The sequence below is a fragment of the Aspergillus foveolatus genome, assembly GCF_047715535.1.
Source record: "Aspergillus foveolatus strain CBS 279.81 unplaced genomic scaffold BDW70scaffold_1, whole genome shotgun sequence".
Classification (NCBI taxonomy): Eukaryota; Fungi; Ascomycota; class Eurotiomycetes; order Eurotiales; family Aspergillaceae; genus Aspergillus; species Aspergillus foveolatus.
Genome location: NW_027396065.1, coordinates 256830 through 269209, shown reverse-complemented (window position 1 = coordinate 269209; position 12380 = coordinate 256830). Strand labels below are relative to the sequence as shown.

At 52.9% G+C, this 12380-nt stretch overlaps 5 protein-coding genes across 5 annotated transcripts; 3 read left to right on the top strand and 2 right to left on the bottom strand.

The window, feature by feature from the left end:
• Positions 1–1331: 1331 nt before the first annotated feature.
• BDW70DRAFT_125561 (homeobox domain-containing protein) lies at positions 1332–3968 on the top strand. Its single transcript, XM_073734900.1, has 2 exons — positions 1332–2117; positions 2166–3968. Exons 1-2 carry the CDS (start codon positions 1785–1787, stop codon positions 3735–3737), a joined length of 1905 nt encoding a protein of 634 aa, XP_073601004.1. The 5' UTR covers positions 1332–1784; the 3' UTR covers positions 3738–3968.
• A 172-nt stretch (positions 3969–4140) lies between these two features.
• BDW70DRAFT_154887 (phosphoglycerate mutase family protein) lies at positions 4141–5690 on the top strand (the record flags this gene model as incomplete). Its single annotated transcript, XM_073739935.1, has 4 exons — positions 4141–4321; positions 4374–4408; positions 4489–4713; positions 4824–5690. The coding sequence occupies 4 exons, from the start codon at positions 4141–4143 to the stop codon at positions 5688–5690; spliced, it is 1308 nt and encodes a 435-aa protein (XP_073601003.1).
• A 345-nt stretch (positions 5691–6035) lies between these two features.
• On the bottom strand, positions 6036–8937 carry BDW70DRAFT_1238 (putative nuclear localization protein). Its single transcript, XM_073734823.1, has 3 exons — positions 8565–8937; positions 8277–8399; positions 6036–8135 (listed from the first exon to the last, which is right to left on the bottom strand). The coding sequence occupies exons 1-3, from the start codon at positions 8668–8670 to the stop codon at positions 6283–6285; spliced, it is 2082 nt and encodes a 693-aa protein (XP_073601002.1). The 5' UTR covers positions 8671–8937; the 3' UTR covers positions 6036–6282.
• Positions 8938–9592: 655 nt separating this feature from the next.
• On the bottom strand, positions 9593–10143 carry BDW70DRAFT_125551 (uncharacterized protein). Its single transcript, XM_073734899.1, has one exon. It carries the CDS (start codon positions 10022–10024, stop codon positions 9779–9781), a length of 246 nt encoding a protein of 81 aa, XP_073601001.1. The 5' UTR covers positions 10025–10143; the 3' UTR covers positions 9593–9778.
• A 1014-nt stretch (positions 10144–11157) lies between these two features.
• On the top strand, positions 11158–12229 carry BDW70DRAFT_125550 (uncharacterized protein). Its single transcript, XM_073734898.1, has one exon. It carries the CDS (start codon positions 11790–11792, stop codon positions 12063–12065), a length of 276 nt encoding a protein of 91 aa, XP_073601000.1. The 5' UTR covers positions 11158–11789; the 3' UTR covers positions 12066–12229.
• Positions 12230–12380: the final 151 nt, after the last annotated feature.

The window sequence follows — 12380 nt, the reverse complement described above, 5'->3', positions numbered from 1 at the left end:
GAGCGACTATTGGCTTCTGAAACCAGGTACCTTGAGTGACGGTCGTTATGAAGGAACCCACCATTTTGGAGCTCCCGTCAGGATCGTTTCGCAGCAGACGCAGTGTAAACCAAGGAGTTTTTGTCCGAGCTCCTGGCGCTGGACGCAATCACAAATTTGGGAATAATGGGGAATGGCTGGAGTCGGGTTTGGTCACCTGAAGACCGTCTTGGCGCCGGCCCGTCGCGCTAACCGGATCCAGACAATGTGTTGTCATCCCGTGACCGCCCGCGGGACTCGAACCCACCGAGTTCTCCAACTCCCAACTTCCCAAGATCCCGGGTCTGCGTAGTCCGATCCACCCCAGATATTAGAGTCATGTAAAACAGGCTAGGACGAGCCTACGAGGTTTTTCGTCGTCAAGTCCCGCTTTAAGGCCTGACTACGAATTCGCTGACTGTTTAGAGTACCAAAATACGCGACGCTGGAGCACACTGCAGGCCCAACTGCGAGTGATAACTGGTCCCTGCGAGACGACGCTAATGCAGGAACTGATGAAGCTCGATGAGAGCAGCTCCAGAACTCCAACTTATCACAATTACAGACTTCATCAATCGATCAATTGTGCGCTCCCTTGAAATTCCGAGAGGACGATCCGGCCGCAAAGGAGGACAGACAGAGGCTTCGAGAACAACCTCGGACAGCCCCTGGCTCCCTTTATTGACCATGCTGCTGCTACTTCTCCACGCTTCTGACGTTGACAGGCCTAGCCTCGCCGTACAATTCTTGTCAGCCGATGGCCGGCATCTTCATACTTAGAGTAAGGCAAGGGAAGGGTTCAGATTTGCAAACGAACCACACGACTCGAGCGGGTCAGCACCACTCAGATGGGTCCGATGATAACAGAAAAAGCAAACCGCGCATCTCCCAAACAAGAAAAAGAAACAAAAAAAAAGGGCAAAACCTAAACAAGAAGAACAAAGGTCGTACGGTCACCGCCAGTGGACACTGCTACTGAGCGCTGGAGACTGGGTAGGGCCAAGATGCCGGGTCGGGTATCGAATTGGCCCCTGGACTGACGCTCAGACGAAGCAACAACTGTTTCCATCGCCATGCCGCTATGTCGCCATATTGTCTTTGTACTTTTTTTCCTTTCTCTCTTAAAAAAGGAAATCCAGTAGACGAGCAGCAGGATAGTTTAATCGTGCAGCAGCCTGTAAGCAGAGGGCGTACTGTAAGACAGATACCGACGCAGTGCGCACCGATCCCCTCAGTTCCGGGCGACGATCATCCATCCAATGGCACTTTTCCCGTCAGGCTGTCTGAATGTTTCTCCTTCCTCCTTCTCCATCTCTCACACACACCTCTTCCTCTCCTTCTATCCCATCCACACCACACTCCTTTCCCTCTTTCGTTCCCCTTAATTGTTTTTTATTGATACCGCTTTGATTTAAATCCATTCCTTTATTTTTATTTTTATTTTTCTTTTTCTATTCTGCTGCTCTGCAGTCCCGCATCGCATCCTACAGCAGTCACTCCTTACCCGTACTAGTTCCTGTCGTCGGGTTTTACGTCTGACCTCTTCAGCTTTTTGACGTTTTAAATCTTGGATCCCTTCTGCTGCAAAGTGTACATAACAACACACTTCAGCCCCAGTCACTCTCTTATTATACCTACTAGTCCACGGCCCACCATCACTCTCTGCTCATAACTCGACCGTCTCGCGATCGAGGCTCACCTCCTGACCACCGTCTGCATCGAACGATCAATCCTTCCTTTGAGCCTCTTGGCTCAGCACTGCAATCATGAATTATATCCACCATCCATACCCTTTCGCTGGCCACCCCGGTGTGCCAATGGAGCAGCACCTCGCTTACGATACGACCATGGTTCATCCTACCATGATGCATCACCCAATGGACGGCTACTACTACGCCCAGCCCCCTTTTGACATGGTCGACTACTACCACCAGCCGATGATGGATTACGAAGAATATGCCGAAAACCTCTCACGACCGAGGTTGACTAAGGAACAGGTTGAGACCTTGGAGGCCCAGTTTCAGGCGCACCCCAAGCCCAGCAGCAACGTCAAGCGACAATTGGCTCAACAAACGCACCTTAGTCTCCCTCGAGTTGCAGTATGTGACATTCAAGCTGGTTGAAGACTAGATTACTGACTCTTGCAGAACTGGTTCCAGAACCGACGGGCCAAGGCGAAGCAACAGAAACGACAGGAGGAATATGAGCGCATGCAAAAGGCAAAAGCGGAGGCAGAGGAGGCTGCCAAGGGAAAGTCTGAGTCTTTAATGCCTGAGTCTTCAGATTCTCAGGGTTCAGCGGAGGCCAAAGACGAAAAGAAGCAAGATGACAGCAAAACCCCTACCCCTAAGCCGTCAAAGCCAGCATCTGACGACCAAAAACAATCCGAAGTTCCTGCTGAGTCGAATCACCAGCAGACCCGCAGTGAGTCTAACCGCGTAGCTAGCCTTGCGTCTCTGCAGAGAGCCATGGACGCCGCTGCTCAGTACCAAGGTGGTCAGGGCGCGACAAGCATGGGCGGGTCCGGATCAGTGTCCCCAACCACATCGCTGCCGAATGACGCAGACTCGGCCGTTTGGAGTTCAGTAAACTCAACAAACGGGGAGCTCTCCGTTCCCGGGTTAGACCACTCGCAGTCGTTCTCTGACTACCGTTCAGCTAGCGACGCGGGTGCTTCGTACAACTCAATGCAGTATGCCCTGCAAGCAGATGTGGCTAACGCGCGCCGGGGCTCGTCAGATGTGCTTGCCGACTCGTTCGATGGTATTGGCATCAGCGCCTCGCCTAGCCTCTCGCAGCTTGGAAACCGGACAGACCGCACGGCCTGGAAAGAAACCGGCAAGGAGCTTGATCTCGCTGCCCGCCGAAACCGACCGAGGCCTGCTGCGATTGGCACATCAAGGTCCACTTCAATGCTCTCTACTTCGACCATGTCGCCAACGACGCGGGGCCAGAACTACGGCACTGTGAAGCAATCCAAATCTGCCCAGAACCTCAGTTCGCGCTACGCCGGGGTGCGAAAGCCTTCTGCCCAGCGCTCACCTTTGAACCTGTCGACCTTCGCCGAGGCCGGTGTGCTGAGCTCTGCAAAGACGGAGTTGCCGACCATGCTGCAGCCAGTCACGACAAACTCGCTAGCTCCTCCCACTCCATTGACCCCCGAGGATCTGCATCACCTGCTTCCCACCACCCCTTCCACCGATAGCTACTGCCTGTCCGCACAGCCAACCGCCCACCTCTTCCCCACGACGCAACCAATGCAGATCAACATCGCATCGCCCCCTGCTACACCTCTAGGGATGGATATGATATCCTCATACCCATACCACAGCGTCGCGCCGCCCATGTCCGCCCCGGCCAATTTCACCTCCTTTCCAGACTACAGCTGCGACGGCAGTTTCCAGGGAAGAAACTGGGAAGCCACTTCAATGCCATCTCCGGAAGTCCCCTTCCAGAGCCAATGCCACCAATTGAATTTCTCATCGATCCCGTACGAGCACGCCTTAGACCAAAGCCAGTCTGAGAACGGAGCCTCTCGGTCTCCATTTGGCGACGCAGACATACAAGCGCCAGGTGATGCCAGCAAGGCCACCGAATTTCATTTGTATGAGTTCCCAGACCAAGAAGAAGCGCACCGGTTCGTGGCCCAGCAGCTACCCAACCAGAAGCCCAGAGCGTACACTTTTGCCGACAACCGGACCCCCACCAATTTCGGCTAAGGGACTCTGTCTCTTTTATTTTATCTTTGTATACTTTCGTAAAAGGCTTTGCCATGTATACTGTTGAATTAGGCATGGTTGGATTCAAGCATTCTCTGGTGTGGCTATTGGTCATTGGTGTTGGGTTGGTTCATTTCTGCATGTTTTGAAGCGTTGGGTTGGACATACTAAGATATTTACGTATATTTACAATACTACATTAATACATAATCTAAACGACTTACTTGACTACTTATCTCATTTCGGAGCTTTTACTACTTTGATAGAACTAGTAGTGGACTTAATCTATCGAGCAGGTCTTGGCCTCCCACGTGGTGAGCCACACCCGCCTGTATGGCTTCGTCTCGGGACTATTCCAAGCCTACCGTCTAGCTCAGGCACCAGCAACCTTCAACCCAGATCAATGGCAGAACATACTAAAAAAGCACTAGGTATAAATCAAGCATCATGTGCACCCCTCAGCTTCAATCTCCTTCTTCAACATCAGGGTAGGCATAATCCTAGGAGCAACATCTACTATCGAGATGAAGCTCTCAACTCTCACCACAACACTGGCAATAAGCGCCACATCAGCATCAACATTCGTAACCGCCAAATTTATCAACTATTCCACCGTCCCGGGCTAATTCATCCAAGATGACCCTTCCACGGATCCCTCCACATTCGACTACGTACGTCCCAACCTCATTCTTCCAACAAAACCTTTCAGCCCTACTCCGCACCCCATACGTACTGACAAGGAATATAACAGACATCCCACAACTTTGGCCTGCTCGACCGCCCCTACGACGCCGACACCATTTTCCATTTTTCAAAAACACAAAACCTAACCCAGTGGCAGCGCTTTCACGCGCAACTCCAGTACCTAAACGCTCAAGCCCCTGCTCATGTGCAATATAAGCTTCTCTTTCTCGGCCGGCACGGCCAGGGCTGGCATAACGCCGCAGAGGACTACTACGGCACGCCTGCTTGGAATGTACGCACAACCCTAACCTCATGCCCTTTTCTCTTTCCCATCCCTTGTTCACGAACCCTGCCCCTCCGGCGGAAGAAGAGAAGCTAATATGTAAGGGCATCTATGTATAGTGCTACTGGTCCCTTCTCCGCGGCAACGGCACGAACACCTGGTTCGACGCGGACCTCACACCGACGGGGATCGCACAAGCCCAGGCTGCACGGGACTACTGGCTTGCACAGTACAAAGAGCAGAAAATCCATTTTCCAGATGTGTATTATAGCAGTCCAATGACACGCGCGCTGAAGACAGCAAACATCACGTTCGGTGCGCTGCCACTGTCACAGATTCACGCGGCGCCGTTCGTGCCTACTGTGAAAGAGGGATTCCGCGAGGGTATCAGTATGCATACGTGCGATGAGCGGCGGACGAAGACATATATCCAAGATTTGTTCCCCAACTGGGTGATTGAGGAGGGATTCACCGAGGAAGATGAGCTGTGGAGTGGGGTGGAAGCGGAGAGCAGTGAGGCGCAGGATCTGAGGAGTCGGGGTGCGTTAGACGATGTTTTCTTTCCCGATGACGCCTTGCATACGCACTCAAAGGGGAAGAGGACGTCAAAAACAAATGGTGTCTGTAATGCGCCGTCACCCTCTCCAGTGCAAGGGGGCCCCGGAAATGGGAATGGCAACGGTAATGGGAACAGCAAGACCTCAGACCTGGTGATCTCAATAACTGCACACTCGGGTGAGATTAGCTCCATCCTCCGCGTGATAAAGCACCAGGCCTTCAAGCTGAGCACCGGCGCTGTGATCCCCGTGTTAGTCCGGGCTGAGGAGATCGACGAGCCGCAGCCGACAACCACCGCCGTGTGGACGGCGAGTGCTTACTGTACAGCACCTCCGGTCACTTCAACGGCTTCGGGCTGTGTGTGTGCGAGCTCGGCAGCACCGGTGACGACAGGGTATCCGGCTCTGTCGCTGGAGACGCCATATTAGATCTTTCGCATTATTTGAGGAGAGGTTGGGGGGTTAAATGCCCTGCTGAATTTAGGCCCGCGCTGGGCGACATGTTGATTGTTCTCTATATGGCTTGAAAGATGATACTCCAGCTATTATAAACTACTACTGAATAAGAGTTAGGTGGGTCAATTTGTGTGCATGGATAGAGACATAGACAGGCAAGAATCATGGCCACGAAGAAGAAAGGACAAGGGCAATTGAGTGCAGTGCAGAGCGGAGACTGATGCAAGGAGAGAAATCCAAACAGAGGACGCCGTCCCTATAATTATCTGACATAAAATTATCTGACCGGTCCTCTATCGTTATAATGCACAACTCGTAAACTTAAATCAAGTGGACTGCCTAGCTCCCGAAACCAAAAGCGTTGGGGTTAAACAGGGTATAAAAAAGGGGTATTCGATAAAATGCACAAATTATAAATCTTCAATCCCCTTGTCATGCCAAGGCGAAACGAATGTACGGAGTAACAAGTTCAAAGAAGATACCAAGTAGGCATAAGAAGAAACCGAACAAACATCAAGCCAAAGTACACACTCAACTCCTGAACACCAGAGAAGACGGGGTTCGTTTAGTATGTAGACCAACCAGGCTGTGGATGCCCAGGTTGCATTGGCTGACCAGGCCAACCTGGCATGGCCGGGTTCATCCCCATACCCATTCCCGGCTGCTGAGGAGTACCGGGCATGAAAGGCTGACCGGCGGGACCGTGCTGCGATGGATACATGCCTCGTGCAGCCATCGTAGGGTAAGGGCCACCGCCGGGGAAGCCCATCGACGCCATGGGCTGCTGCTGGGGTGTTTGGGGCTGGTGCATGGCAAAAGACTGCGGCATCTGTGGTACCCCAGGGCGGACTTGGTTACGCGGAGATTGCGACGGGTGTTGCTGCGGTAAATTGTGGGTAAGAGGAGAAGGCGATTGTTGATGTTGGGCTTGCTGTGACTGTGACCCCGGCTGTTGCTGCATCTGAGATGGATACTGGGGTACTCCCTGCGGATTTGATGGTAGCGGGGAAGCCTGAGGTTGAGGAGGTGGCTGGCCCCACATCTGCTGTTGCTGCGGATGATAACCGTATGGTCCAGTCTGCGGCGCCATAGCCGGGTTGGATCGCTGATGTATGAGGTCAGGGCGAACCGGAGGCATAGCGCGAATCGGAGACTGCGCCACTTGAGGCTGCTGATGCATTGTTGGCGGCTGGAACCCGGCTTGGCTAGGCATCATTGGAGCTTGCGGCATCATATTCGGCTGCGCCGGAGTCGAACTCAAAACACCGGCCGCTGATAGGCGCGGCGACTGCATAGGGTGAGAAGCAGATGTGGTAGGTTCAGGCTGTGACTGCGCCGCAGACACGGGAGCTTCACGTTGCTTGGCATAGAACTCATCGAGCCCTTTCTGACGGAAGTTACGTTGATTCGTCAAGATCTTGTTGAACTCTGCCGTGTGCGTTGCCTGGTTCAGGATCTCAGCGGCGGAGCTGGGTTGTGACCGGTCTTGGTACGGCTGACCGGTCAACTCTTGCCGGGGTCGAGGCATGCTGTTGTATTCCCGTAAACGCGGGTCATCTGTAGTGGTGGCCATATGAATCATTGGAAGTGGCTGCGACATGGAAGCGCCCGATCCTAGCGACAAATTACTAGGTACGTTTTCCAGCGCGTTACTGTAGATCACATCACCATGAGCCAGTGTTGGCAACATGTTGGCAGCATTCGCTGCTTCAGCCGCAGCCTCACGAGCCTTAGCGCCACCCGGGCGTTTCTCTCCAGCAAGGTCGTCCTCGGTAAATCCTTGCTTGCGAGCCTTGCTCTCCCAGTAATCGTCTCGCACCCGTCGCCCGTTCACAATGACTCGGCTGCCAAACTGACGAAACATGGAACGAGCGGAGACGATTGCGATCTGGCGTGAGCGGTAGGAATATGGAAGAATGTCCTGCTGGATTAGATCATCTTTTTCGAGCTGGGTGGCGATAATCTTGTGCAGGGATCTATTCTTGTTGAAAAGCAGATATGAGTCTCTGTATGACAGGACACGCGCGCACTCCGTTGCCAACATGAACAGTTTTTTCCCGCGGAGTGGGACGGTGAAGGTCCTACACCTGTATTCTCGGTCACCCTGCAGAACGCCGTTCTCGTCTACCTTCTTCTCGCCAGCTTCATCAAACTCTTTAGGGATATACTCGTCGCGCGCCTCGTTTAGTTGATCGGTAGTGTGGTCCCTTACAGTTGGGAGAGCCTTAACTAAGGGCGCTTTTGATGGAGTCGTCTTCTCGGGGGGAGAGCCCGACGGGGGCGAAGCGTTGGTAGGTGACGCATGCAACTGTTGAGGCTGCATTTGAGGAGTCTGCAGCTGGGGGTTGTTAGACGAGTCGCTGGTAGATGGGCGCGGGGTCTTTGGTGGTCGGCCTCGTTTTCGACGACCATGTTCGTCTATTGCTAGTACCGCGCGTTAGCCACCTGTTGTAAAAGTGCGGTCGAAACCAAAATGGCAAGTCAGAAGCAGCTAATGAGTCAAGGCAACTCGAGGTACTATCGACTTATACTTCGAGAGCAAGTGTCCAGCACACGTACCGTCATCCTGGTCTCCATCGCGCGGAGCTCCGCGTTGTTCCGGCGTGCGAGCGCGCTTGACACCGCGAGGGGTCGTGCTGGCATCTGCTGCTCCATATGGCGGTGTCGGAAGGACAACCGGTACTAGAGGATGTCAGTTCGAGGATCGTCGCGATGGACAAGGCAGTGGGAAGTATGGAAATAGTAGATCCCCATTATGTTGTCGACGCGACATCGCGCAAAACAAACACAAACCAAGACAGGAAGAGAAAAACAAAAGCGACGAGAGTATGCGAATACGCGACGTACCATTTGTATTATTCAAAGCAGCAGGGTCGATGGTGCCCGAGCCATCAACAAGATCGCCTCCGATCCCATTCATCGGAGCGGAGACGGAATGGGAGGTGCCATACATGGCGGGCCAAGGAGGGACGGAGTGAGGGTGCAATAGCGGTCGCGAGGCCGCGGGGCGGGTCAGAGAGACGCGCGAGGGATCAAAACGCCGAGGTGGGAGGTGATGTGATGGGCTACTGGATGGAGGCGAAGGGAAAAGACAGCGAAGCGACGATGCAGGTGGCCCTCGGACAACTCAGAGCTGTGGACGTGTTGCGGGTTCGCATGCAGTTAGATGGTGTAAGACTGGCAAGGCGACAGGAGGCCAGGCGGGATCAGCGGGGAAATAACGGAGCAAATCAGTGTCAGAGCTTCCAGGTCGCGGGCCAGGTTAAGAGATTAGAGGAGGGCTGGCTCTTGCTCTTGTGGTGGACGGAACGCTGGATTAACTCTGGCTGGACTGGAACGGGACTTGGAGAGGGGAAAGATCACGTTATGCGTGACTAATCAAGGCAGAGAACCTAATCTGGCTGTGGCTGGTGCGATGTCTCAAGATTCAAAGCACCGCCACACGAGGCTGGGCTGTCACAGCGATTGCTGACAAGGTGAGGTGGACGATGGACGATAAAACCTGGAGGGTCGGGTTAGAGTCCCAAGGTTTGCGTCTGCAGAAAGGCAGAGTCAGTGAGCCACAGATGTCCAGAAGAACAACCTGCCGCAGACGGGACCGATCTGTGGGTACAGGCGACGGGGGTGGGTGTGACCAACGGGCACACCTGAGTGTAGTTCTAGAGTAGTTGGTCCGGGGGGTATGCGCCGTACGCAAAAGCAGGATGGGGATTACTGGGTGGAGGGGCACAAAGTCCGGAGAAACGACGAGAAGTGGAGACGAAGGTTGGAGATAGATGAGCGGTGCACCAGACAAAGCGAGGCCACGACGCTGGAGATTTGACGAAGGTTGAAGGATTCGTTGTTGAGGGGGACTTGGTCACACAGGATCAGTCGGCCAGGCCGGGCTGTTTGATTGGCTGTGGTTATGCATCATTTGTAAGCTGCACAGTTCACATCCATAACTTAGAACTTGGAAAACACACTCAGTGGCAGAATCCGATACGACTACTGTACCTACGCCCATGACCGTCGGGTAGCGCGGTGCGGAGTTTCTCTTCCGCTTCTAGTCAGGCTAACTGCTAGCAAGGTCGGACTCGAGACCTGACAAAACAGGACTCTGCGAGCCCGGCAATGGCGGCCTCGATCAGCAACCTGTGAATTGGGCAGAAAGCGAAAGAAAAAGGGAAAAAGAAAAGAAAACAAAAGAAAGCAGCTGATGATAACGAAGAAACAGGCCAAAAGTTTAAACGGGAGAAGCAGCAAAAGGAAATAATCAGGCTGACATGCTGTGATGAAGAGCCTCGTCCGCGACCGATCCTGGTCATAGCACACTGGCAGTAGACGGAGAGAACTCGGAGGAGCGGCCAACGCGATGGATGAATAAAACGGGCAGTCGGCTGGGCTTCTCGAGTACCATTTTTGAGATCCTTAATTGTGACTCTGACTGTGACCGTGACCGTGATATCGAGTCGATTCGAGTTCAGAATGCTACAGCCTACGCTACGATAAGCGCCAGTGATCACGATCAAAGTTCATGCTGACCACGAGCGATGATCAGATCACCTAACGTCGATGCATCCTTTTCCGAAGTTGGACGACATCTTCCAGGCAGGAAATGATCAACAATCCATCAAAGCTGAGGAGGATCTAGGATCTTTTTGCAAAGAACAGTAATATCATGGAAGCGCCTCGTCTGCTTCCCCATTGTTTAGCAGTCTTAAAGAGCGCCAATCGCGTTATCTCGCACGACCACTGCTTGTCGACGGCCAGCTGAGCATCCCTAGTGGCTGACCCAGTGGCAAAAGACTCTCCCCTAATGCATGACAGGATGCAAGGATCTATTGAGTTGATTCTAGGCTTGCAGGCGCTGCAGGCTAGCCTTAATGCTGTAGATTACGGCGCGGCACTTCCGTGGCATAGCATGTTGGATTTAGCAGTGCACGGGCTGACGAGGCCACCCTGGACGTGACGCCCCAATGCATTGATAGGATCGGACGTACTCCCATTGAACCGGATGGTCGTAGCTGTTGAGCTGATAAGCTTCTCTCCTTGCTCTTCCCTCAGTCTATACGAAGTCGAAGCATACCAGCGACAAGAACTATAAGCCATACATTCCATACCACTCTGTAACATGAATCTACAGTACTATATATATATATACTTCGTTATTGGCGTTGTGGTTGAGACTCCAGAAAATCCAGGGGAAAAAAAAAAAAAAAGGATACATAATAGTAAATAAAATCACTCAAAAACATACAACAGCTGGGATTCGCATGTGGTCACCCACCATACTACTAACCAGCCGGCGTGTGGCTTAAGTACGGCTGAGCGGACGGGAAGCCCTGTTCTCCACACCCTATGGTCGTATGTACTTGCTTATGCTAAAGAACAGTATATATTGTGATGAATCTACTACATACAACGGAGCACATCTACCACCGCGATTCATCTACTTTATCCAAGACAAAGTAACATCAGCGGCTAGCCCAGCCAGCGACTAAGTACCGAGAATGGCAGATGACCTCCAGCACGGTCATCTGCCCACAGCCGAGCGGGAGCCCGGGTCGATCAGGACCGTGCGTTCCCCCTCCATTATCTATCCGTTCGGCTCACTGCACTCCAGTCCACGGGTTCCCTGGATTCTATGCAAGATACGCCATGGATGCGGGCACTTGTCCGAAACATCTAGTCTACTTGACTAGCAGTAGTGGGTAGGCTAAGTCGCGGCGCAGCCCGGACGGACATGCAGGAGCCAGCCCTGGGCCAATCCGGGTAAATCGCTGCAGACTGCAGACTGCAGATTGCAGACTGTAATAGGTAGTAGGTAGTAGCTAGGCAGCGCAACATCAGAGACTCTCGCGACACGAAACATCGGCTCCGTCCGTGTGAGTCACACCCAGAGCCACTCACACTGGGCGGCGATCGCAGTGGTGGACATGGACAGGGCAGGAACGAGGCAGGGCACGGACAGGGCAGGGCACGGTCTGACTGCGAGGTGCAATGCGATGCATTTCAACCTTCTCTTTGTCCGGGAGATGCAGCCAATAGGAACAATGATTGCTTTAGATCGGAACGCTACAATGTCACCTCATGCTACTGAGTCCGGTACAGGGTTGGCATCTGTTCTACTGTGGCTTCAGGGATGCGGTGACGAGTTCATGTTTGTACCCTGACTCGATGCTTGGTCTGTGGCTATCTGAGGTATCAGCATGGGCCAGGTCCGCCATGGTATCGCGGTACTTGCTGAAGGGTCTGAGAACAGACTTTTGTGGGCATTGTGCGTTTCGCATACGGGAGTTTAGACAGTCTGCAGGAAGTCATGGGCATAACAAGGATGTCAATCTTCAGGGCTACTGGCCACTGTAGCCCTTAAGCGAAGCACAGCTCGATTATCCGTAGCTCAATCCCGTGAGCACAGATGATGTTGCCAGCCAATAGAGTCATTGTATTTACATCCATGTTCCCGGTCATGAAGACACCGGAAGAGAACAGCTCTTGTCAACCTGGAAAGGTAGTATTCTCGTACCGACTTGACGAGCCTCCAGTTCTGCGCGGTCATGCACTACATTGGCTATATCTCATATCATACTGGAGCAGTCTCTAAACAGAAGCCCGCGTGCTTTCTTTTTTTTTGATCGATTCTATGGAAAAGAAGACAATTTCGAACCCGCTCGAAAGCAA